General features: G+C 41.9%; 1 protein-coding gene and 1 pseudogene across 1 annotated transcript in view; one reads left to right on the top strand and one right to left on the bottom strand.

Annotated features, from left to right (window-relative positions):
* NTNG1 (netrin G1) overlaps positions 1-26,424 on the top strand; it is a 280,181-nt gene extending 253,757 nt beyond the window's left edge. The window contains exon 7 of the mRNA XM_066625538.1: positions 26,186-26,424. Coding sequence (XP_066481635.1) covers positions 26,186-26,424 — 239 coding nt within the window. The remainder of the gene's footprint in view (positions 1-26,185) is intronic.
* Positions 10,756-10,872, bottom strand: LOC136650096 (5S ribosomal RNA; annotated as a pseudogene).
* Positions 26,425-26,882: the final 458 nt, after the last annotated feature.

Genomic DNA, 26,882 nt, shown 5'->3' with positions numbered 1-26,882 from the left:
GTTACTGGGCACATGCTACTTTTTAAATAGTAATTTAAACTTTTAAAATAGTAATTTAAAAGCTAACTGAAAAGTAGGTTTAGCAGCACTTGTAGGGAGAGGCGTGTCTAGGGTATAGCCAAGAGGGCATGTAGGGCACACGTAGGCTGCCACTTGAATGGAGGCACCACTGAGCAGCAGCTTCCCAGCTGACTCTTCCACCAAGGCACTGCAAACCTCCAAGTACAGTGCTGTGCTTGGGGGCCTGCAGCAGCACAACAGAAACCAAAAGCCGGGAAGCTGTTGGAGAAAGAATGGATGGCAGCCACGTTGCAAAGCTGCCACTGCCCTCCTCTGAACCTGGAAGTAAAGTCACATGACATCATGATGTCTCACAATGCTGTGAAGTCACTGCCAGGCAGTGCTGCCCCTGAATACACCTCTGCTTGTAGACAGACCATAGTTGTCATCCAGTTCTGTGCTGCTCTTCCTTTTTAGGTGGCAGTTTACCCAGGGCTTCCAGCTGTTTCCCATTCACATTCATTTAGCTTCTGTAGCATGGGGTGCTGTCCTATGCAGCATGCATTCCCCATTCTGCAGCATGGGGGAGTTGGTGAAACGATAACCCTCTATTTAAGGCCACTCATGGTTGAGGTGAAATTCATGTCTGGGATTTACCCCCTCACAGCTCATTTATCTACTCTAATTCTCAGTGATGGAGAGCCAAACTATACATTACAATAAAGATGTAGCCTGGCCGTATGTGTTTAAGTTTTTTAAGCAAAATAGTACTATGGGGAGGAAACAATTTGGATCAGGGTAGTGCTATAGCGCTAAGGAAAACTGCTTTTGTGAAGCTGTGAGCCCCCAAAGAAGGGTTTCCATTGCCTGCCTTCTCTCAGTGGGAACCCAAGCATGTTGGAATTTGTGGAGCCCTCTGGACAGATAGTTCCTAACAATATATGAACTTAAAAATGGTATAAACATAGTTGTGCCAACTGCTATGCTTCCTTTTCAAACACCAGAGTGCTAAACCAGAATACAATCTAGATTCTCATAGCATCTGTTTCTCTCAGAGTCAATCTGGCTTTGGGGGCGGAGAGAGGGAGAAAGCTAGCGAGGGAAACAGAATGAAAAACAAAAAACTGAATTCTCCACTTCCTGATAGTGGCCTTACTGAACTCATTCTTGCAAGGAATTGCAGCAGAATGTTGAAACAAACACTGTGCTAAAATCTAAACAGGCAAAACCTCTATGAACAATCTCATAAAGTCTTGCAAAGGAAAACAGTGTTCTGCCATCACCCTCTTTCTGTCCTGTGTCCTTCGGCAATGTTTGGCCACCGCCCCCAGGTGGCAGCTTCTTTTGGTAGTGCAGACAGCAAAGAGGTTGGGGCTAATTACTTACCTAGCTGGATCACTTCCCTCCTTTACAGACAGATGCCTGGAAATTGTAACCTAAGTCCAGTCCTGTGTAGGAAAAGATGGTTCACTGAGGCCTAGAGCACCCACAATTACCTCTGCCTTTCCTCTGCCCAAAGCTTAATTGCAGAGGTGTGAAGGTTTGTCAGGGTAGTACAATGGGGAGATGATGTCAGTCAAGGCAGCTTACAAGGCCAGGGCAAGCACACCCCTGACAACACCTCCCACTCATAGCAGGCTGCAGGCAGCGCTGATTACATCCCAACAGTGGCATAGCTAGGATATTGAACACCAGGGGCAGGCCACTGAAAGTGGAGGGTAGACCTGGCCTCTACCTCGACCCCTCAGTGGAGGCCAGGTCTACCCTTCAATTTGAGAGGCCAGTAGACAGGCCTCCACCAGGAGCTATCAAGGTGGAGACCAGATCTAACCTTTGATTTGAGCAGCCACTTGAGAGTAGAACTGGCCTGCACCTCAAGATCCCCAGAGGAGGCCAGGTCTACCAGCTGTTCAGTGGCATGATGCACCCTGGATGTACCTGACACCTGGGGCAGACCACTGCTCCACCCTGCCCTTGGTATACTATTGTATCTCAATCCTCTTTTGCAAGCTTTCCTGCTCAAACACGCATGACATTCCTAGTTTATTTGACCAAACATTAGGTTAGTAAAGTGATTTTAAAAAGGGAATGACTAGCATGTTCCCATTCTGGTTTCCTATTCTGTATTATTACCCAAGCCAACAGGAACTGAGACACATAGGATGGTTTCAAAAGATGTCTGACATCTGATGCCTCCAAAACACATGAATGTTTAGATAACCAATTCATAGGTGCAGCTTCAGAATAACAGATCCATGCTTGTCAATCCAGATCCAGGCTTTCAAACAAAGGCAAATCTAAGTGGGGTTATTATATGTGGGCTTAATGCCAATATGAGCATAAAGTGAGTCCTTTAGGTTGGTTCAATAACTTGACTCTAGCCTGAGAAGGTACGTTGGTCTAATCTAGTAAGGCTGCTCTTATACACTTAAGTAAATTGCTAAATTTACTTCCAAACTATATTATCTGTTGGCTTTACAACAAAGACCTAATCAATGAACATATAACATCATTCCACTGATGAGATAATGGGATCACCATTCTGGTAAAACGATAAAGAGTACTATGAGTGCAGTAAGGACATAATTTTTTAAATCTGTCCAAGCAGATATCCCAGATGATGGTCAGATCTTACCCTTTCCAGGGACCATCAGTGCTCCTATTTAACCAGTACAGTGAGCTCTCAATTTAATGGATCTCAATTCCCTAATAAATCAATTGAATAGCTGACACACTGATGCTGGTAGAGGTCTCTTAAATCCCTACTTTACAAAGTTCCCTTGGCAGCAATGAGGAAGCTCTCTAATGACCCAATCCTATCCCCCCCCCCCGGTATATCCATTCCTGTATCCAGTGGGGAGGGGTGGAGAGGCGGATTTTGAAAGGGAAAAGGAATTTATCCCCTATCCCTTCTGTACACCTCCCATCACACAGCTGGTCTTCTCAGATCTGTACCAGCAATTTCATTGGCACAAGTCTTAGGAGAGAAAGGGTGCAGGGAGGCTGCGAATAAGGATAGGATCCAGCGTTTACTGTCGCTGCTGGAGTCACCCCCTCCTGCAGCCTTCCCACCCCATTCCACCCTCCCTGCACCCCATTCACCTTCCCCATTGGCTTACTTTCTCCGGCAGGAGGCCAGTGTGGCAATGACACATGCTGGAAGGCTCCAGCCTTCCTGCTGGCAATCCAGCAGCTCACACTGTCAGAGCAAACTTTACGGCTACCTTAAAGCAACCAGCACAGGTGGAACTGGCAGAAATGCTAGTTCCATCAGTGCAGCAGCCCAGTAGGATTGAGCAACTGTAATTGCAACTGTCAAAAGGAGTTTGGGCAATCATACGGGTCTTCCAGGGCACCTTTGGTACTGGTGCGCTCTCTCCTTCCACAGCTAGGGCACTCTAGGAATGAAAATGTTTCTCCATTCCTCAGGCCACTCTAGGAATGGAGACATGAAGTCTACAATTCTCTGCATACTTACTTGGGAACAAAATCTATATAACAACGGGACTTCCTTCTGAATAAAAGTTCTTAGGCTTTGGCCATGCAACAGGCATAAAATGTTAAAGCTTTGCTTCCGGTAGTCAATATAAGTTTTAAGTGGCTGTGCTTGACGATAAATATTTTAATAGAGGAAATGGCAATCAGAAATAGCTCAAAATAAACTGTAAAGTAAGCTCAAAAAAAGAAACAGAGAGAGAAACTTCTATTAGGTGCATGAAATAAAACATACAGCTTGATAGCAATTGCCATTTTAATCTATGTTTGTCTGCAAACTTACTGAAGGAGAAACTTTTAGTGCCGTTAATTGCGATGAATTATTTATGGCTCATTTGAGCAAATGCAGGAGGTTCTGATTGGGAAATGGCAAGAAAGCAGCAAGGCTTGGAAAAGTTCTGCCCCTGCTTTAACCTTTGCAGAAATTGCCTACTCATTACAGTTTAGAACAGACAGAACAACTACTGCAATACAGTGGATTCTTGCTTTATGATGGTAATCCATTCTGAAGACACAATTGTATTGTGAAAATATTGTAATGGGACCCAATGATGCCTTGGTTTCTGGTAATTCGTTCCAAGATCTTGGCAGTTGATGTTTCTACCACAGATCCAAGTCATTTGCTTCTCTAAAAGGTGCCACTGCGCTCTTTAGGGACCATGGTTATCTGTTTACATAATGTTGTAATTATAAAATTATAAAATTAATTATATTAATTAATTATAATTAAGTAATTATTAATTATTAATTAATATAATTATATATTATATGATTAATTATAAAATTAAAATAAAATGCCCCTGAAGGAGCAGGTCCGCAGCTTGGGGGTCCACCTGGACTCGCAACTGCTCCTGGATTCCCAGGTGGCTGCTGTGGCCAGGGGGGAGCCTTTGCTCAGCTTCGGCTGGTGCGCCAGCTGCGGCCGTACTTGGATCGTGCAGACCTGGCCACGGTGATCCATGCCTCGGTGACATCGAGGCTAGATTATTGTGACGCGCTCTATGTGGGGCTGCCCTTGAAGACGGTTCGGAAACTGCAACTAGTGCAGAATGCGGCGGCCCGTGTAGTTACTGGAGGTAGGCGGTTTGACTCTGTCAGTCCGCTTCTCCAGCGGCTGCACTGGCTGCCCATTCGTTTCCAGGCCCAATTCAAAGTGCTGGTTTTGACCTTTAAAGCCCTATACTGCTCTGGGCCACGGTATCTTAGAGATCACCTACTCCTGTACAATCCGGCTCGTCCTCTCAGGTCATCAGAGAAGGCCTTTTTACAAGTGCCGCCGCCTAGGGAGGTACGTGGGGCGGCGGCAAGAAATAGGGCCTTCTCAGTAGTGGCACCAACGCTATGGAATTCCCTTCCCCTTGACTTAAGAACTGCTCCCTCTCTTGTAACTTTCCGGCGAGGCCTGAAGACCCTTCTGTTTAGACAAGCCTTCTGAGTTCCTGGCCTTTTTAACATCTTTTAACATCTCTTAACATTTTTTTAAACATCTGTTCACAGGCCTGAGCCTTTTCTAATTTGCTGCCCTATGCTCTTACCTGACTAGTTTTTATCTGACTACTGTTTTTATGATATATGTTTTTATCTGCTTTTAAATTATGTTTTTAACTGTTTTAACCTTGTTTTGTAAGCCATCTTGAGTCCCTTCGGGGAGAAAGGCGGGGTAAAAATAAAGTATAATAATAATAATAATAATAATAATAATAATAATAATAATAATAATAATAATAATAATAATAATAATAATAAACACGTTACAAGGTTGTAACCTTGTTGTAACCAAGGTTGTAACCTCCATACACACAACCACAATATTTGAAATGCAGCTGCCTGCTGAGATGCTACCCAGAAGGCTTGGTTTGCATTGGCTATATCCTTCCTTCCAAACAGCCATGATGTTAAAAATACTGATATTAGTTGAAACAGTGTTTCTCAAACTGTGGATCGTGAGCCAATTTCACGTGGGTCCCCATTCATTTCTATATTTTATTTTTAATATATTCAACTTCATGCTACCATGGTATATGACTGCATTTGGGGAAATGTTACAGACCTGTACTTTTAACAAGCTACTATGTATATTCTTTTAACAATGATAGTTAATGGGACTTACTCCTGGGTAAGTGTGGGTAAGATTGCAGCCTAGGATTTTAAAAAATTTTCCTGCTTGATGTTGTCACTTCCAGTCATGACATCACTTCCAGTGGGTCCTGACAGATTCTCATTCTAAAAAGTGGGTCCCAGTGCTAAACGTGTGAGAAACACTGGGCTGAAACAATACCAGGCACATTCATTCTCATCATTCACTGGCTTTACAGATTGTGCCTGCAATCCTATACACACTTTCCTGGGAGTACATCTCATTGAGCACAATGGGACTTACTTCTGAGTAGACATGTAGACGATTGTGCTGTGAATCATCCGCTGAGGGCCCCTGCAGATCTCAGTTAATATGGCATACGATCAGGTCTCTTGGGCATCAGTAGTGCCTCCCAAGATGAATTGGCAACCTAGATAACATCTGTTCTGCAGGTGACATTACAGGGAGAAAAAAAGTCAGAAGTGGATGGGTGAGCTCATAGATATCTGGGCAATATTATGATACTGACCTAAAAGATTACTGTTAACATTATAAGGTGCAGAAATGAAAAACCTGTTATTCTTGACCCAGTCTGCTGGGTTTGTGGTGGATGCGGCATCTCACAATTTGTAGCAGGTCTGGGAGAGGATTCACTTTAGGGTGTGCAGCTATGTTATGTTCTGACAAGTGCCCTGAACATACCTCCTATGTTTATCACAACACAAACCATGCTACAACCATAACAGATTCAGAAAGCATGTGCAAACACTATATGGTCAAGGAATTAAGCATACAGAAAACATTGACTCATTTTACAGATAGCAAAGACTGAGGCTCAGTCCCAAGGACAATTTTTGAATCTGTGGCAGAGAACTTACAGAGTAGAATGTGAGTAATTCCACAGACTACACAACCTATCACACACAGGCATATAGTAAGGAGTTAAACTTGTAGGGGGGAAAATTATGTTTGTGATAGATGGGAACACTGAGATACAGAGATAAGCCACTAGATTCTTCCTGCAAAGTTAGTTAAGTAAATAAAGGTATGTCAGTGGCAAGGTGGAGGAGACAAAGGCTGCAATCCTATGCACACTCTCCTGGGAGTTAAGTTCCATTGACATTGTAGTCAGTTTTATTATGTGCAAGATTGGGCTGAATGAATGCAAAGTCACAGGCTGCTTCTTGCTAAAAAGGCAAGGGAACACTTTTTCTCTCACATGAGCATCTCTAAACAGACCCAGGACAGATATCCAGGGTTGGCATCTACCCACAAATAACACCACACAGATTTTGGTGTGTAGAGAAACTTAAGAGTAGAAGCATACATTGCATCCTCATTAATTAAACAAAAAATTAAATTGCCAGCAGGAGACATTTCAGCAGGGTGTTGTGCTAATGAGATGCTACATTGAACAAAAGTAGCAGATTATCCATTATCCATCATAAAATGACCTTTTTTTTAACCTAAAGGATACCTGAACTCACTTACTATGAAGTGCATATTTCTTTTAAGAATTCATCATCCATAAAGAGAATAGCAGGGAGACAGTTCAATGCCTGCAGCTTTTTCAGGAACTAACACTGGATTTGGAAAGTAAGACAATAGGCACGGGATCCATTAACACTGAAAGGTCAATCCTATTGAGCCCACATTGTTTGTGCTGTTACTGTCTGAATCGTAGAGACTGTCGAAAATCAAAGGACAATTACATTTTGAGTAAAAGCAGCCATGGGAATGCCTAACATGAACTCTGCTGAACAAAAAAATACACAGAAGTTTTCCACTGTCTGGCTTCAGCACACAGAAGTACTAAGGACACGATAGTTTCCTTGACAAGATGGCACAATACCGTATCAGAGCTATCAGTCTGTCACCCACCCAAACTATGGTTGAAAAATTAAGGGCCCAATCCTAACCAACTTTCCAGCGCTGACTTAGCCGCAATGCAGCCCCAAGTTAAGGTAACAAACATGCCCTTACCTTGAGGAGTCCCCCTTGATTGCCTCCCCACTGCAGGATGCAGTGCATACCACATTGGCACAGCTATGTCAATGCTGGAAAGTTGGTTAGGATTGCGCCCTAAGTTTAGCTCACATTTATAATATTCAGTTATAGAACACGGCCACATCATGTTACACATACAGTTCACCCCAGGTACCCATGGATCCAGCATCCGTGGATTTGACTCACCACGGATGCCATAGATACCACCAGGAGAAACCCATTCTGGATTTCTTCATGAAAGTGGCTCTCTGAGGCCTTCAGGAGGATTTACGAGGCTTCCACGGACCTGAGTTATTGACAGCACAATCCTGTGCATGTCTACTCAGATGTAAGTCCCATTGTGTTCAGTAGTGCTTACTTCCAGCAAAGTGTGGATAGGATTGCAGCCTTAATCACCACTACTGAATTAGCAGTACAAATTCAGAAAATGTACTTGGCATGTCAGATGAATTGTTTCACTGAAAACTTAATTTCACAAAGCTGAATGTGCTTGGCTGTAGCATCCTGGTCACTATAGCAACCAAGCCATCAGTAGCACTTGGTTTATGCCAGGGCAGACTTTAGTTGGGAGCTTCTTCCACTGATACCACATCAGTGGCATCACAACAGGGGTGTGGGTGTGCAGACTACACCAGGTGTCAGAGGAGGGGTGACACCACACTGCCCAAGCCTCCATCTGGTGTTTGTTGGCCCACTCTTGTCCCAGCCACCTCACTCTCTTGCCAAGGGTCGTGTTTTGGCAAAAATTGCCAAATGGAGGTGGTCCAGAGGCAGGCTGATCGCATTTAAAGCAACGTGATAGTCTGGAAGGCAAGGGGCAACATGATTATGCCATCCTGTCACCCCCCAAATTTCCGGAACATGGAGCTTCTGCAGGTAAGTCCTTCACCGAATGTCACCCACACCGTGGAGGCCTCTGCACCACATGACTATTCAGTAAACTAATACATCCAAGCATGGACCCCTTTTAGTGTAAGTTACCATGTAGTCACTCCCAGATTTTAACATTAATGTGTGCTAGTACTTTCACCTAATTGCTGGAGAAGCAGGGACATCGCTGTTGAGTTTGTGTTGCTATGGGTTGTTCAAGAAAAAGTATTATGAACATTTTGGTTTTGGTTCTTCTTACAGCTCTTTAGCTGAAGACCTAAAAAAAATGTTTGTATCTTCAATATCTTATCATATATTTCAACTGGCATGAGTGGAAGACATTTCCAATAAAGAGGTTATTTACTTTCATCATATATTTTACAGTGCTGCAGTGGCTTAGCAATAAATTATCTGTCTTTTTACCTCATGTGAGCATATATATTATAGGATATATGCAACATAATGATTGTAAATTCTACTTTCACCTGTTAGCCTAGTTAACAGAAGTGATATTGTAATTTTCTTTCACTCTCTATATAATATTCACTGAGAATTTTCTAGTACTTCGGGGCTTGCCAATCCAAGCCTCCTGCTACCATCCATGCAATTTTAAGACTACAAGTGTGTCCCCTGATATTTCCCCCCAATATGGAAACCATGGGTAAAAGAGAACCCATAAAAAAGTGGGTTCATTTGCTTAATGAGCAAAAAAAATTCCCCATTGTGCAAATGACTATCTACTTGTGATTGCAGTCTTCCTGTCACTGTTCCTGGGTCTCACTGGCTCTTTACTGACTCCAAAATGGAAGCAGAAAGCGAGACAGAAGGCTGAAAAGAACATGATGCTAAGTGTTACGCTTTACAGCCCCCTGCCTTGCTTCTTGTGAGTGCTTCCTACTTCTATTTTGGGCACAGTGAGGGATTTTTGTACCACTTTTTTATGGGTTCTGTTTTACCCATGGTTTCTGTATCGAGGGGGGAATATCGGGGGGGAGGACACTTGTAGACCTAGGAACAGTGAGAGGAAGGCTGCAGTCACAAGCAGATAAGTCATTTGCACGATGGGGGGAATTTTTGAATCACAAATAATTGAAGCCATAGATACTGGATTCCATGGATATGGAGGGATGTCTGTATGAGAAGAGGCAACTTATCCTATGGCGATAAAAGCAAAAAGCTATTACCACAGCAACACAGGAGGGGTGGTGTCAGAGACTGGCCAGGGAGGACCCTTGTCAAGGGCCCACACATATCAGGGGCCCATCAGGATAGATAATCCCTTGGGTGGTCAATATTGGGGGCAGTGTTTGCACCTATTATGCCTTGAGGGAGCAAGTGGGGACACTATGAGGGCCCCAATGCTTTGCCTCTTCTGTGCCCCTCGTCCTTTTTTTTCTGGAACTGCCAGTGAGTGGCCAGGGGGCCATGTGGTCACGTATTTGCCATATTGGATATACTTTACTAAGCTAGTTTTTCTATAGTTACATTAGGTCTGGCACACTCATCATTAGCTTGTGACATGCTGTAATCTAGTCTGCTGGACCTTCCATAATGAGATGCAAGTCAAACTAGATGACCTTTTGGCTTTGCAGTTTTGTAACTTGCCTCACTCTGTACCACACAGCACTTAAAATGCAATAATAGAATTTGGGAGTCAAAAGCAAATTTGAAGCCCTTATGGAAAGATTTCATTTTCTAAAGTTGACAGAACTAGAAGTCTATTGAATTATATAAAGTTATTGTGTTTTTTTCCCTGCTCAGTTAGCTTTACATTCGTTCATTCCTTATTATTTTTTAATGTGATGGTTCCATTTTGCAAACTACTGATTGTTAGTCCAGTTTATAATGATGGTGGTGGGGAGGGGAAATAATGAAATGTCAAAGCATTGATTACTTGAAGTACAAAATGCTGGTGTTTTATCAGCCTTCAAAGATTACAAATTGCAGTTCATGTATTTGCTGAAACGTTCAAATGTATTGAGTACAATTTGCAAATTCTAAGTGGAAGAACGGTTTCATCTCTAATCAGCTTTCATATAGTGGAATTACTGAGTAATTTATCTTTTCCAATACTGCTGGATCCAAGTAATAAAAACCCAATGATTTCACCTCTCAAATAATATCCTTACAAATTCAGAAAAAAACCAAAAGAGCAAAGTTTGGACTCCTCTTTCTAATCTGCAACTTTCCCCCCTCTTCTCAGAACTTGACCAGATATTTAAGATGAGGAAACTGCTGCAGAAATCTTAAGAGATACTTTGCTTGAATAGGTTGGCAACCTTCAGTCTCGAAAGACTATGGTATAAGCCCTTCAACACCCGGTATTCCCAGGCGGTCTCCCATCCAAGTACTAACCAGACCTGACCCTGCTTAGCTTCTGAGATCAGACAAGATCAGGCATGTGCAGGGTAACAGTTGCTGCAGCTAAGAGCCAATCTAGACAATGTGCTCATTATGGGCATCAACAGTTGCTCAATAAGTATGGCTGGTACTCAAATATACCCTTTATATTTATTTAAGATCCTTTTTTAATCCTACCCTTCGGTTACAACACACTCCAAGAGTTTGGAGTGAAAGAAAATACATCTTTAACAGCCCAGACCTAATTAATGCCACTGCCACCAGTGCAGCTGCACTACTTGAGCACATGCTTCACCCTATGGTGAGGGGGCAATCACAGAGGTCTACTCATGATAACTTTTATTCCACTTACCTTCGAGCAAGCCTTTGCTACCTAAATGGGTCCTCTTGGATCTGTGGTAGACATTTTGCTGGCGTAGAACCAAGGAAAGTAAGGGTGAAGAAAGAGGAAAGGGAATGGGGATATGATGCTGGTTCTCACTGGGGTTGTTGGGATCCACTCCATCCCTCCCCTTTCCACTCTCCCGACATGCCCCTCTTCCTGCCCACCCCCAGACTGACTTAACTGCTGTGCCACAGGTAGTCAGTAGCAACAGTGGGCTGTTGACACTGTTACCATTTACTGCAGTGGCTCCAAAATGGCCACCACCAATGCGCTGTGCATGCCACCATATGGCCATTTACAACAGCAGAACCTCTGTTCCACTGTTGTAATTCCTCGTTAGGATTGTACTGTAAATGAAGTATAATGAAGTATAATCAGATTCAAGATAGAATTAAGTGACAAGAGAAGCAAACACTCTAATGAAGATATTTGATTGTTGTTGCTGTATAGTCTTAGTGGGGTGCAAATATGGGGGCTGTTGTGATGAACTCCTAGAATTCAAAATTTACCACACCTCTACTGAAAGAGACATGAAAGCCCTTAGTCAGATGGGCTGTTCTAAATCAGTGTTTCTCAACCAGTGCTACGGGTACCGCCAGTAGTACTTGAAGTGGTGTCAGGTAGTACTTGCGGGATCCCTGGACATCTGCCACCTGGCAGCGAGACCAGGAACATGATGCAACAAACAGCGGTAGGAGGCTCAGCTCAACTCAGCTCATTCCCTCCTTTTGTAGAGGAGGAAATTTCAGCAGGTGCAGCTTGCACCTGCTGAAATTCCCTCTTCTATACAATTGTTAAAGGTCCAGGATCCCTAAAGTTGAAAGTTTGCCCACCCCTGCTCTAGATGTTACAGGATGGGGCAGGGGTAAAGCTAGACACGTGTATATCTTAACATCCAGTTCGGAATATGGGTGAGCTCTCCATGAAGGACAGCTAAGCTCTTTTGTTTTTATCTAGCACACAACATTATTTCTTTAGAAAACTTAATTGGCAATCGCATTGCATTAGAAACTGGAATGATGGTGAAATGGATCAGAACAAACTGCAGCATAAGAAACACCTTTATAAAGCAGGAAGACTCATCTTAAAAATAAGGTGACTTCCAACCAATTTAGGCTATTTGGATCTGTGCCAAATAAATGGCTGGGGCAAATCTGGGCAGCTCCATGTAAGACTGCCAGAAGGCGGTTAGGATGGAGGCCTCGTCTGCCCATCCCACCACCCTCCTGGGCCTGTCTCTTCCCTGTTCCATCCTCCCTCTGTCCTGTTATGCTCCCTCCCGGCCTCCTATCCACCCTCCCACTCCCTGCCCCCGCGTCAGTGGAGTACTCGCCTCCACTGGTAGCCTTTCATCACCACCAGTGTTGCTTGCTCCAGAGTAGTCGCAAACATACTTAGCGCATGTTTGGAACACTGTAGCTGCTGTGCTAGCAGAGCTGAAGAGCAGGATTGTGCTATCAGTCACTTTCTAAATGCCAAAGAAGTATTAAAAAATAGAGCTGACTTACCATTTTTTTGGTGTTTTTTTGCATACATCTATACAGAGAGAAGCAGTAATTAAAGTTTTTAATTGGCATGAATAATAATTGGCATACAGGAATCTAATATCTCTCTCATTGTGTGAAAATCCAAATTCAAAGGATTCTCCATTCACTCCCCAAATGTGTAATAATTCTTTTTAAAGCATTTCCGTAAGCATTTTGCTATGCACAGCAGGTGTCTCATATGAACATTTACATAACAGACCTGACGTGCGCATTCTAATCTACTTATTAAAATGTGTAGGGTTTTTTCCCCATAAAAAAAAAACTGAAGTTTGCACACATAGTTCAGGCAGAACAAGTTTCTCTTCTAAGGCAGACATAAGACTTGCAAATGTGCATTAGGCAGATACCCTTCTTTATCAGAACCACATTAAAATATATATTTTATGTACATGCTTGCCATATAGACCAAAAGGCAATGGGACTACATTGTGATGTAGTAGGCCAGGGGTGCTCACACTTTTTTGGCTCGAGAGCTACTTTGAAACCCAGCAAGGCCCGGAGATCCACCAGGGGGGAAGGAAGCGTCTGACAGACACCCCCTTTAATGTATGGAGCCCCTGCTGGAGTCTAGTCAGTTTTGTTGCTGCATGCCTGAAGAGCAGCTAAAGTGTCAGTTTCAGTGTCAGTTTAGTGTCAGCTAAATATGTCAGTTTCCTCTAGTCACTAGACGAAACTGACATTTTAACAGTGGAGAGACAGGGCTCCGCAATCTACTCATTTTGCCTCGCGATCTACTGGTAGATCACGATCCACCTATTGAGCACCCCTGTAGTAGGCAGTCTGTCACATTACATTTTAAGGTTTTCAGAAAAAAATCTTGAGAATAATATATACACATTCAAATAATTGAAATGATGGAAAAACAGACTAAAATCCAGCATTTTCCAGGGAGAGTTTCAGAGGTCCTTGTGACAGATTCACACTACAAACAATGGCGATCAGCATAACGTGATATTACCGAGAGGTTTCCTCTTCTATGGTCACCAACAGCAAGCCCCAGATTGCATAGAAGAGACTGAATTGAATGTTCACTTGCTATAGATGCAGTTTTCTGAGAACCACTCTTGATCAAGACTCATTGAAATTAGTTGGGTAGAGGGATACAGACCTTGTGGAGTACAATGGGAAGGAGATATCTCTCAAAGCTTTTCAATATACATTCCTGCTCTTGAGACTCATAGAAATTGACTATCTTACACAGTGAATTGTTTAATGAAAAAAAATAAAATCCAACAACTGGTAATAAACAAAGGCTGAATTTCTGCATCAAATGTTCAAAAAGTCAGACGTTCCCTTGCTGTAAACCTACCCGAGTACTTCTGTCCCTCTATTCAGATTTTCCTAGAAGCCACCCTATACGTGCTTACTCATGCTCCTCTTGACCCTCCCTCTCCCTGAAAAAAGGATTTTGATGTTCTGAACATTTTTAAAATCTCTGATGTTTAAATGCTTGGGCTGAGCCAAACCTTCCCACAGTTCTTGGACATTATGGACAAAGGCAGGACACCTCCCAGTGGAGTCCTGATGGCAGAAGAGACTGAGAACTTTCCTGCTCAAAACATAGCTTTGCCATTACTTGATCAGGGAAGCTCTCTCTCTCTCTCTCTCTCTCCCTCTCAAACTCAGATCCCCTGCTGCTAAATAGGGATAGGGATAACATTTATTTACTTTACAGGGTTATTGTATGGACTACATCAAAAGCCCCAAATGGCTGCAGTGCCCCATGTGTGTCTCATCTCATCTAGGAAGGGGAAAGCAAGAAGGGGGAACAATGGCTGTCAAGCAGTGAAAATTGATTTTTTATTTTTTTTTTGAGAAATGTTTCTAACCTACTAACATTGCTATTTTGATCAGAGAATATGGACTATTTCGCTCAATCTTATCATATACTGCATCTTGGAGTATAGAACCATTGAAAACTCATTTTCCCTGGGATGTACAATACAGCTGGAGCCTGTTTATCAGTGGATTTTACATCCAAAGATCTGGCTCAACGTGGGTCTCTCAGACCCGCATTGGGCCAGACTGGGCCCCACCTGAATTCTCCAAAGGCAACCAGAGCTGTGCTCTGGTTGCTTCTGGAGGGCTTTCTGAAGCCTGCAAAGGCAGCGCAAATCTGCCCACAGACTCTGCAGGTTTCAGTATGGCCAGTAGATGTGAGAAAATACAACTTCAGCTTCCCTCAGGAAACCAGAAGTGACATTTTTATGCCTTTTAAGGCATTCTGAGGCCTGGGGAAGTCCCCCGGAGTGTCCCCTTCAGAGGCTTAAAGGGCAGAAGATTGTGAATGTGATTATCCACAATTTTTGGTATCTGTGGGAGGTCCAGGAATGGATCCACAGTGGATACCAAAGCCCCACGTGTTTAAAATATGTGTGGGTGCATTCAAAATAAATGCTCATAAGTAGAAAATTATTTAGAATATTTATATACCGCTTTTCAACCAAAAAAAGTTCAAAAAGCGGTATACAGGCAAAGTCAAATAACTAAATGTTTCCCTGTCCCAAAAGGGCTCACAATCTAAAAAGATGCAGAGGAACGACTGCAAACAGCCACTAGGATGGACACTGTGCTGGGGTGAAGAGGGACAGTTACTCTTTCCTTGCTATATATAAGAGGTGCAGCACTTCAAAAAGTGCCCCTTTGCCCAGTTAGTAGGGAATGACAGAAAAAAAGCTATCTATTATTGTGTCAGAATCCACCAGCTTTAGAAATGATAATCTTTAGGTCTGTGCTCTGCTGTCCTGTGTGATGAGCCACTTGAATCTGCAACTAAGAATGATCCCTAGGCTATAATGTCCTCTCAGGCTCCGGAGTCCTCTAATCTGGCAGGACCATTAAGACTTCCAAGTGAGACTGGACTAGATTTTCCCTCAGACCCAGTCCAGACAATGGTGCAATTTGCTTTCCCGCCCTCCTGGCTCTTTACTACTCTCCAAGGCTTGACATCGGAACAAATGGATTTCACACATCAAAAATTAGGCTGTCAGTATCTTCAGGGAAGAAGATTCTACATTTTTCATCCCTGTTATTCCCCCCCCCCCCGCACTGCACAACAGTTCTTGCAGCTGAGAACTCAGGAAGGGTCTGAAAAAATATCCAACCTAAAGCTGTTTGGGAAAAGATTTGATCTACTTCCTTACGGGAACATTTTACCACATTCATAACTGCTGTATCATGCTATTATCTTCATTTGACCCTTTTTACCATTGTATAATTTATTACCTTCCCTCCAATGCTTATCATAAAGAGTTCCTTCAGCCTTTCATTACAAATCTGGTGTATTTGGAATTAATTATCATTTTTGCTGCTTTCCCCAGTCTCCTCCCATTTGAATGTACCCCTCAAGTTACTCCAACAGCTTTTGGAACTTTATTAGGAGATACCTGGTATCCAAAGGCAATCAAAAGGATTTATGACACGGATGAAACTGAGGATTCCTTCCTGCCCTTCTTGTTGAAAGCACTCGATCTAAATCAGACAATTGTACAAGCTTAGTTAACCATTTCCCCTTGAGTAAGAGCGATTGAAGGACTCCATCCCCTCTGGAACAACAGCCATTCTAAAATGACTAATCCTGGATTTATTTTCAATCTCATCCATTTTAGAAAGCAATCTCTTGTTATCCTCTGTCAGGGCTGTCAAAATGACTCTATGGGTGAGATTATTATTTCTATCTCAAGTATACGTATACCCATTCATTCTTTTGAGCTGTGTCAGACTTTGTATTCCCTTTCCTTTCCTCCATTGCTACTTTCCCTTTCCTCTCTCTGGCCTTTTTTGTTACTTCAGCACCCCTTTGTGCTGTCTACAGCATAGCCACATAGTCACTGTATGCATAGAATATTCCATCAATCTAGAGAGTGTAGGATTCTTGCAATCATTTTAAATATAGGTCCTCAACATCAGGTCTGACTTTTCTTATGTCCTCCCCTCCCTGTTCCTCTTTTTCAGAAGAGTTCTAGGGCCCAATCCTATCCAGCTTTCCAGCACCAGTGCAGCTACATTGCAGCCTGGAGATGACATGTTCCCTAACATTGGCGAGGGCTCTGTGACTGCCTCCTCACCAAAGGATGCAGCACACACCCCATTGGCATGGCTGCCCCATCCCTGGAAAATTGGATAGGGTTGGGCCCCTAGTTGCCTAATTGTGGGGTATGTTAAATTAAACATTTAACATTAAAACTTTCTGAACACAAAATTAAAAACTAATTCTGTTCTCACAGGCCTACAAAATTGAGGATCAGAAAAGTTTTTCCCAAACTTTATGGTGATTTGATATGAATTTGGGGTGCCAATTCAAAAAATGGCATCCATTTTGCCCTATCATGTCTAGTTTTGGAGATATAGTATAGCCTCATTAGTGAATGGTTCAAGCAGCTTCCTTGTGAGGAAGCCATGATGTAGCCTTCCTCATGAGGAAGATGCTTGAACCAGTCACTAAAGAGGCTATGCCATGTCTCTAAAACTAGACGTGATGGGCAAAACAGATGCCATTTTTTGAATCGGTACCCCAAATATACCCAGGAATTGGTGTAACGTTTAAGGAAGCAAAATGTGTGTTGCCCTGTGTTATTGTCCCAGGGCAGAACCTATGCTTTGCTAAAGTCCTGGTCCTCTGATATGGTTTTGCCCCAACCTGGGCTTATTGTAATTGTCAGTTTGGTTGTAGTACTGACTTGCTCCTAGAGCATTGCCTGGATTCAGGTCAAAAGCTGGTTTAAAATAATGTGGCAGTCCAAAAGCTGAATGATACCAATAAATACTCCTTCATCACAGATCTGAATTCAAAGTGGTAACTGAATTCAGTGGAGTCACTTTGAAATAAGGCTACAGTCCTATGCATGGGGATAAGTTTCACTGCATTCATTGAAATTTAATTCGGAGTAAACATTCATAGGATGAGGATCAGTGAGTTGAATTCTGCAATGTTCTCAAGTAATTGTTTTGCTTTAAAATTATTTCATCTCAAATTGAGTGGGCAAGCAGGTCTCTTTCAGATATATTATCAAGGAGGTACCTGTCATTTTTCCTGCCACCATAGCTCATCTTTAATTTTTTTTGTTATTCTTCAAATAGGCAGGTTATTAATTAACTCATCTTCTCAAAGGTCATTCCTATACTTTTTTGAACTCTCAGCCATCCTATATCACTCTGTGAGATATTTTTCCACCTAGATTTGCTGTTATAAAGAACAATTCATGTTCTCCTATCACTAGAATAAGGTCTTGTATTTTTTCGTATCATCAAATAATCAAATTGCTCCCTTTTGCTTGATTTTAAGTACTAAAAACTTACAGTAATATGTCCTACTCCAGTAAATGACTGGCACTTCTAAAAAGGAAGAGTTATTGCTATGCAAGAGAATAAGTGCTGTTATTCATATTCCATTTTTTAAATATAAATAGCTCTTTATCTATATTTGGAATAGCTAGATTGCTAACCATGCAAATTTGGGGGGGAGAAATCTTACACTAGCATAAATGGACATGTAAAATCCAAAATCAACAACACAGCACATTTATTGCGGAGTACTGATACCCACTGACTTTGGACCCATTCCTATCTAACTTTCGAGCACTGATGAGAGGGACTGCGAGAGTGGCTACTGCCGCCCTGCCCTCTTCTCCCTCCTCTCCGTCTTCTGTGTTCGCTGCATGTTGTTTCCAAAGCTCTTAGACTCCAGCCCCCATCTGGCAAGTACCGAGCATGCTCAGCTTACAGTCCTTAGTGAGGTGTGGCTTATCTTGTCTTACTCCGACATTACAAAGTGCACCTGTTCTGTCTAACTGTAAGGGTACAGTGACCCTGGAAGTAAAGTCTTGCATCTGTAGATGTGATAAGGAGACTGGGAGCTAAATTATACTGTTGCATTTAGTTGATTTTTTTTCAGTTATGTGACTAGCTTCATATGTGAAATATTATTTTTAAATCTTGTTCCAATCGCATTGAAATATAAAGATGGTGTGTGTCGTTTTTGACATGCCAGAGTTCCATGTAGCCATAGCATGCCCAAAGGTGTTCTCTCAGGTTGCATAGCCCATCCTTCATTTTCCCCCAAGACCGTGAAGTGGATTTCCTTGTCCCAGCGCCCTCTTCCCACACATTTGTCAACGTACTTTTCTTGCTGGATCTGCAACAACTAATGACCCTGGAATTAGAAAACAAAGTTTCTTGTGAATATATCCTGATTTTTAGCAATGCCATCTTTTTTATTAATGGAAGTCTTAAGCTACTGAAGATTTCAGTATTTTATTAATGACCATTTTCAGAAAAGGAGCTTGGTTCTAACTCAAGAAAATTCATTCTTCAGCAGCAAACACATTGTGTCTTTAGGCATCGGCTTGGCAATTTTCTGACCATCTCTGCAAGTGCTTTTTGATCTTTGATTTGCCCTGATATGTAAATCAAATAATGATATGTAAATCAAATAATATAAAGAATGTGGTATATTTCAAAAGCCGTATTAGTCACAGAGAGCACCCAGAGTTTACATCATAGACAGACATTTAAATATGTCTGAAGTTGAGCTCTACCTTTTTGTTGAGAGAGGACTGCCAAATGCTACAGAGACAACAACTACTCCTCCTTGCATTGTGGCCTTGAATTTGTGAGGCATTCTAGGTCAGTGTTTTGCCAGTGAATTATTCCCACTGTGTTAGTTAATTCTGGTTGTCTGGATTTCAGTTTTATTCTGATCAGATCTATGATTTTCTTCTGCAGAGGTAACTCCTCATATTGTACAGCAGTTGAATTACTGAGTTGGGGACTCTGCATACTTGCTGTGCAATGCTTGAAGTAGCTAGATAACAAGGCCTAGATGTAGCAGAATAGGGCCTTGCCAGTTTTACTATATAGCTATCAAATGAGAGTATCCAAAAACAAGTGGCAGTTTCAGGTACCCTCAATGGGAATCACAGGCGTAATTATTTGCATTTCGTTGACAGTAAATTCTAGTGTGCAAAATCACGGTGGCTTTTCTTTCCTCTCTTAAAGAGTATTATGTGCTATGTCAACAACTTCTCCTAAATCACCCATCACATCTCTCTGCCTCCAAGTTAGGAAAAGAGCAGTGAAAAAGCAAAGCTGGCTAATTTCTAACTAAAAAAAAAAAGGGGGGGGGGTCCTTCCTTTTGCATTATGTGAATTCAGATGAGATTTGAAAGGTAGACTTGAAGTCACAGAAACCAAACCAAATCAACCAAACGAAACATATATCTTTAACACAATTTCAGAAGCCCAAAGGGAAAAACTCTAGATAGGAAGTGTCTTTAGTAGAGATACAAAAGATGCAACTAGCTCGTTGTCATTCTCTTAAACAGAAACTTTGAAGATCACTGCTAGATCCTTGTTGTAGGTGGTTTGGGCCAACCATTGTTGCCTACTGTTCACTTCTGCTGAACTGTCCTGAACTTCTGCCCTGAGAAGCTAGCTTCCTGAAATCCTATTAAAGCTTATATAGCTCATATATTTAAATACCTTTTCTTTTTCCTGAATGATGGTGCAAGTTCTGTAGTCAAGAAAGAAATACATTCTGTGCTGTTGATCTTGGAAAGATATGGCTGGCTTTGCTCAACCTTCAAGTATAAAGCCTATGGAATGAAACAAAAATTGTGTGTGTTTTGGAGAGTGTGCGAAAATTGTGACTATTGCAGTCTGCTGAGCAAACCCTAACAATCCAGGCCTAAAAGCAACACATTCAAGCTAATTGCTCCTACTAAGAACTATGCAGTCCCCTAGAAAATCTCAAAAGGAACATGGGGTCTTTGGCTTCCTATAGTAGATTTGGTGAAGATTTTCAGTGGGAAGATAGCTCAGAGGCAAAAGCTATCTTCCATTGTCAACCTGCTTGCCATTGATCTGATCTATATTAGGGGCCTACTCTACTTTAAAAGTGAAATCCAAATTAAATGATGCATGTCACGTTTGGCCCTAAGTATCTAGAATGAGCCAAACCCACAGTTTCACAAAACATGAATCAAAACAGATTCATCATCACAAAACATGTCATTATAATGCTATTGGAGTGAGAAATATTTCTGTGTGGGTTTTAAAAAAAATACTGAATCATCTTAGAGTAGTTCGTGCTTACAAAATCACGGGCACAAGCAAGAATCCATTCTTTTAAAAAGACCAAATGCTATGCAAATGACGTAAGTTAAAGCCAAATGTACTTGCTATACAAAATAGGCAAACATTGGAAAAATATCCTGATCTGCATTCAGGTTCATACATTATGGAAAGGATCTCAGATGGTGTTGAAGAGGGGTATTTAATTACCTATTGATTTCCACTCAATTATTCAAGGCTAGCAATGACCAATATTGATGTCACAGATACGTCACCCCGCTATTGCCCAAATTAAAAGAGGGAAACAAGGAGAGACATCCAGACCAGAGTTGCTGCTTTCAAATATGCTTATACCAGTAGACTTATCACTAAGCAAAGCAGGGCCTTACAGTCAGCATATTCCTGCAAGACCTGCCCATGAAATGGAAATATGCAGAAGCAGCATAAACGGCCATCTAACACAGAGGTACTTGGGACTAAAGAAAAAATGGTTGCTGCAAGTGCAAATGAATTAACATCTATCAAAATATGGTACTTTTCCATGCTTAATCTGTGAATGGATCTAATACAACAGTAATACATACTAAATCAGATACAATGAACAGAATGTATTGGACCCATCAGATGTAATACCATTCAGTTCACACATTGAGGGCCCAATCCCAGCCAACTTTCCAGCAGTGCAGCCATAAGTTAAGGGAACAAATGTTTGCATATCTTGAGGAGGCTTCTGTGACTGCCTCCCCACTGCAGGATGCAGTGCATGCCCCATTGGCATGGCTGCACTGGCACTGGAAAATTGGATAGAATTGGACCCTAAGTTGCCATGTCATCAAGTGTGTGTATGAACCAGCCAGAAGATTCTTAGTTAAACACCTGCCACAGGAACATTCCCAGATTAGGTCAGACCATATATCCCTCTAGCTTAGTATTGTCCATACTAACTGACAGCAGCTCTCCAGGGTTTTGGAAGGGGCTTTTCTAGCCCCACCTGGCATTGCCAAGGATTGAATCTGGTACTGATCCAGCAGGGCTCTTCTTATGTTCTTATTTGGTGGGCCACAGTGAGATACAGGAAACTGGATTAGATGGGCCTTTGGCCTGATCCAGCGGGGCTGTTCTTATGTACCCTCTACATGCACTACCAATGTGTTATCATCTTGCCATGAATATCCCAAAAATCTAGTTTGTTATTTGTGCACTTGTTGCCTCTACTGCTCTAGGCAAACATTTCCCAGACTTGAAATCTCATCAGACTTTGCTTTATGGTTTATTATCCCTTAGTTTACATTTGCAGTATAAATACAGCCAATTAGGTTCACCTTGTGTGCTATATTAAAGGAGGCTAAAATGCAGACATATGGTCATCATCAACATAATTCCCTGAGCAAGCAGCATTTATTATAACTTAATATGCAGTTGTGACATTTACAGATCAGAAACTGTGGATGCATTTCAGTGTTATGTCAATGGGTCATAAAAAATACATTAGCACTGTAAAAGGAATAACAAAGGAAGGTGACGAAGGAAAAACATGTTTAGATGCTGCCTGTTGGTTGCCCTCATATTAATTACGATATGGCCTGCTGGCGAGGAAGTAGAAGAGCATTATTATTCAACTCATTTGCATACACAAAATTAGTAGTCAGCTGTGCACTAGAAACAAAGATCCTGTCTAGCTAGACAATATCAAGATGAGCAATTTCTCCAAGCACTGCTATTGTGCAACCTATGTTAGACTCACCCACCAGGATCCAGATGGCAGTCCTTACAACCCATATATACAAACTTCCATTATATTTGTGTATAGAACCTGTACCGCATCTTACCTTGATAAGCCCTAAGCATCAGAGAAATGTCTAGAACAGGCAAGCAGGTCTGAGGAATTTGCTGGGGGAGGACATGATATGGGGCTGATGATGAGAATGGCAGTTGTCTGCACAGGATGATACACAATTAAGCTATTTTCCAGATAATTTGCATGCAACCTGCAAGTATTATTAGGATCTTAAGGAACCTAATTATTAAGATCATAAGTATCTGAACCCTGAAGAAAGCTAAAACTCCCAGAGAAAAAGAGACAGTTCTTTCATATTCCCCAATTTTAATAAAATATCTTCAGGCACTGTGACATCTGAGTAAAAAATATGGTGGCACTGCATATGTCACCTAAAGTCATAATAGTGATAAGTTAGATAGAGCACAGGCCCCAGTCATTATACTAGACAGATTCTTCCAATGAACAATTCATGTTTGATTGCAATTTGTCTCAAGTAAGGAAAGAATGTGGCCCCTTAACCTAATCACTAAATTGAGGGAAGTCTATTGGCTAGCTGGAAGGCTGTCATTGGCTGTACTCCAAGTCTACCTGCAGCAGTGTTCGATGACATTCCTGAAAGGTCATCACATTCCGACAGAGTATTCTCAACAGGACCTTTTAGAAAGTGATAGCTTGTAATACTGCCTCTAAGGCAGTGGTTCCTAAACTTAATCTGGGCCACAATGCCATCCACAGCCTCTTTTTCCCAGCTCAGCTGGGTGAGATCCAAGATGATGGCACCCAAATCTCACAAGATTTCGTGAGATCCACGATAGCAGTGCCCAAATCTTGTGAAATTTACTAGGCTTGTGAGATTTGGACACCACCACTTTGGATCTCATGAGATTTTGTGAAATTCAAGATAGTGCACCCAGGGGAATAGGTAGAAGGGGCCACTGGGAATATCCCACAATGCCCCTCTGAGTGTGCAATGCACACTTTGGGAACCCCTGCACTAAGGACTTGGTCCTGTCCAACAGAAAGTAAACCTTTCAAATTGTTTGGAGGGTTTCCCCAGCCACTTTATCCTCCCCACAATCCTGTTAGGTTTGCTAGGCTTTGGAATGATTGATTCAGTTACCTAATTAGCTGCATGGCTGAGTGAGAATTTGAATCCAAGATTCCTGGTCTGAGTCCTACACCACACTGGCTTTCAAAAAGAATCCAGGAAAAAGAACTGTGCTATTCTGTTTTTTATTCACTTGCTTTCAAGACTTTTAGGAGCATGCTCACTGCCCTCATGCTAATCCTGCTTATGCTTTCCACTTATCTTCTGCAGTGTCAAGTCCTTGTGTCACATCCTGGTTTTCTTTTTCAGCAAGAACGTTGGCAGTTTTTGTTGTGCACTAGTTCTGTCCTGTTTACTGCAATTATTATCTTTTATATATACATATAATTCCAGTTCAATAACAATAGTATCATCACGGTTGAAGCTTTTTACTGACCTAATGCATCCGGGAGCTTGCTCATGACTAGACAGTGAAAAGTGTTGCATCCGCTAATGTTCACAGTAGTTCAGCACAGCCTGGATGCTTAACAAATGTCTGCAACAAATGAACCAGCCATTAATCTCAAAACATGGTTATGGTGTCTATTTCAGTTTAACGGGATGCAAATATTAAAGCTAAGCTTCAACCCAAAGCAGTAATTTACATGCAAGCAATTCTTAATATTTCTATAGCCTTTTGGAGTCCTGTGCTCAAAGTTCTTCACAGAAGGAAACATGGGGGAAACCATTTGGTTTAAAAACCTGGAAACCGTTGCAAGACAAACTTCAGAGTTGCATGTGACTTCTTTGGGCCAGGACCATTGTCACCTGTAGTCCAAAGTGGATGAGTCTGCAAGCTTACTCAACAAAAATGCTGTATAAACCTAGTTAATGTGTGAGATTCAAGGGTGTTCTACTCACAGACATGCTTCTGATTATGGAAAGGATTATTACGCCTCACAGTAGATAATTGTCCTGCTCATGCAACACATTATCAAACATTGAGCACAAGCAGAAGCATGGGAACCACTGGAGCATCTATCTGCTATAGCACCATGTGAATGTTTTAAACATATTTGCTGCTTTATTGGCTATTGCTGCTGCTTTGTTCTGTTTTACTGGTGTGGTTTTTATAGTGATTCTGTTGTTGATTTTTATACTTGCTTTAATATTCCGTTATCTGCTTTGTTATTTGTTCTGTTATTTATAAATATAATATTTATAATAATATAAATATAAATATAATATAAAGCTATTTATAAATATAATATCTTAAAGTAATATGTGTGCCAGTGGCTATTTCGTTTCCGTTCATGGTGCTTTGGGATCAATTCAGCTACATAGGTTGGATCCCAAGCACCATTTGTTTATTCAAGTACTATATTCACCGCTTTTGATTCCAGCATGTTCCATATTGAGAGCCAACTGAAAGATAGCACTCTATGACTGATCTTCCTTATTCTCCTGCCACCTGTGGGTCTTTTGATTTTCTTGATACTTCTGAATAGTCACTGCATCAGGGAAAGATAATTTTGGGTGAGATTGTCTCTGTGTGATCTCTGGGCTCATCCATGCGGCTTTCAAGTCTAATCTGTGTATTCAGAAAAATCGCATCAAAACTCTTCCAGGACATATGCGGTAGGTGGGACAATTATATTTTTCTGCATATGAGAAATCAGTATGCCAGGAAGAAGGCAAAAGCCTCCACCCTCACATACTGGTTTCCCACAGGCAGGATTTTACACAAGGGAGCATTCTACCATGTGATGCCCCTCCCAACTTCAGCAAGAACCCCAACAGGACTAGAAAGACAAGCACATGATTTTCTTCAAATATGCAGCTTGGCTAAAGGATCAGATGTGTTGTTATAAAACATATCCAGTCTCCACAATACACAACAGCAAAATATTCAGCATGAACTAGTTTCCCAACTGCCCATGCAGCTGACGGAGAACACTGTACAGTCCATTGTGAACTATATGGACAACTGAATGTATCTGGCTTCCCAATTTTCCATACAGAATATTTGCCTTTTCCCTGGGTGGTACAAAATAACGAAAGCATTTAAGTTGCCCTGTAGATTTTGTGTTGAGTGTAGCTCCCAGAATCTGTGGAAAGGAAGGGTGGCTTGAACAACTCAATTGGGAGTTCCAATATGGGCTGTGAACACAAATTAATGTGGATAACCACTGGCTGTGTGGTAAAGCTTTCACCGGATTGCTCTGTTGTGCAGTCCAGTTCATTTCTAGGTGTATGGGTACTTGGCTCTAAGCCTCATCCCAACTGGTCTCTGCTTGGAACGTTGACACTTTCTGTGGGGAAAATGAAGTCACAAAAGGCTACAGTTACACAAGTTGGCCCATTTTCTTGCTGCAATCTGAAATACATTGACTGGCCAGTCATAACCATGAGTTACTCACAAGTAAATGCACTCATTACTGAAATATTTCAAAGAATGCTTTGATTCCAGTGCAACCTATGTCTTTTTTTCTCCCCATTGCTTCGTATGACAGATTCACTTACACTGATTATGCTTTTTCTCTTTCCTTCCTGCTTCATCTTGCAGCAAATGTCTGCGACAACGAGGTTCAGATTTGCCAGAACGGTGGGACGTGCCACAACAACGTCCGCTGCTTGTGCCCTGCCGCCTACACTGGTATCTTGTGCGAGGAGAAGCGGAGTTGCAAACTGGATCCAGAAAGTTGCAATCAACGCTCTGGGCAAGGAGCAGTATCATTACCACTGCTGCTACTCCTACTACCCCTGGCTGCTCCATTAGGATTAAGTGGGTTTTTTGTATTCTAGGCTGCTGAGCTTTGGAGGCATCAACTACAGACTGCTTTAAAAAGGAATGTGCCATGGGAAGCTGGACAAAATAAAGTTACAGCAGCTGCAGCAGCAGCAAGCAGATGCTAATAAACCTTTTTTAGAAAATAAATCAAGGGGGGGAAAGTAACATCTCCACATGTATAGACTAAAAAGGCCTAACTGAACTAAGCCATATCTATCCATTGTGGACAACCAGCGAGTCAAGACTGTTAATTCTCTGACTCGAGCTTACGCGGGCAGCTGCCAATACTCTTACTACTAATCACAAATCCAGCTGCCAACGCTTACACAGGATTGAAACGGCTTTGGTAGCCCCCCTCCCAGATGGAAATACCACAAAGAAACCACAAAACCTTGCTCCTTCAATCCGGTGCGCGACTGTACCTCTTCCCAGTGTGTGGACCAACCAAATAGAGGCATTCTTTGCTGTCAGT

This window comes from Tiliqua scincoides, chromosome 4 (assembly GCF_035046505.1).
Source record: "Tiliqua scincoides isolate rTilSci1 chromosome 4, rTilSci1.hap2, whole genome shotgun sequence".
Lineage (NCBI taxonomy): Eukaryota > Metazoa > Chordata > Lepidosauria > Squamata > Scincidae > Tiliqua > Tiliqua scincoides.
Note: the sequence above shows the minus strand (reverse complement) of the source record. Positions and strands in the feature narration are given on the sequence as shown.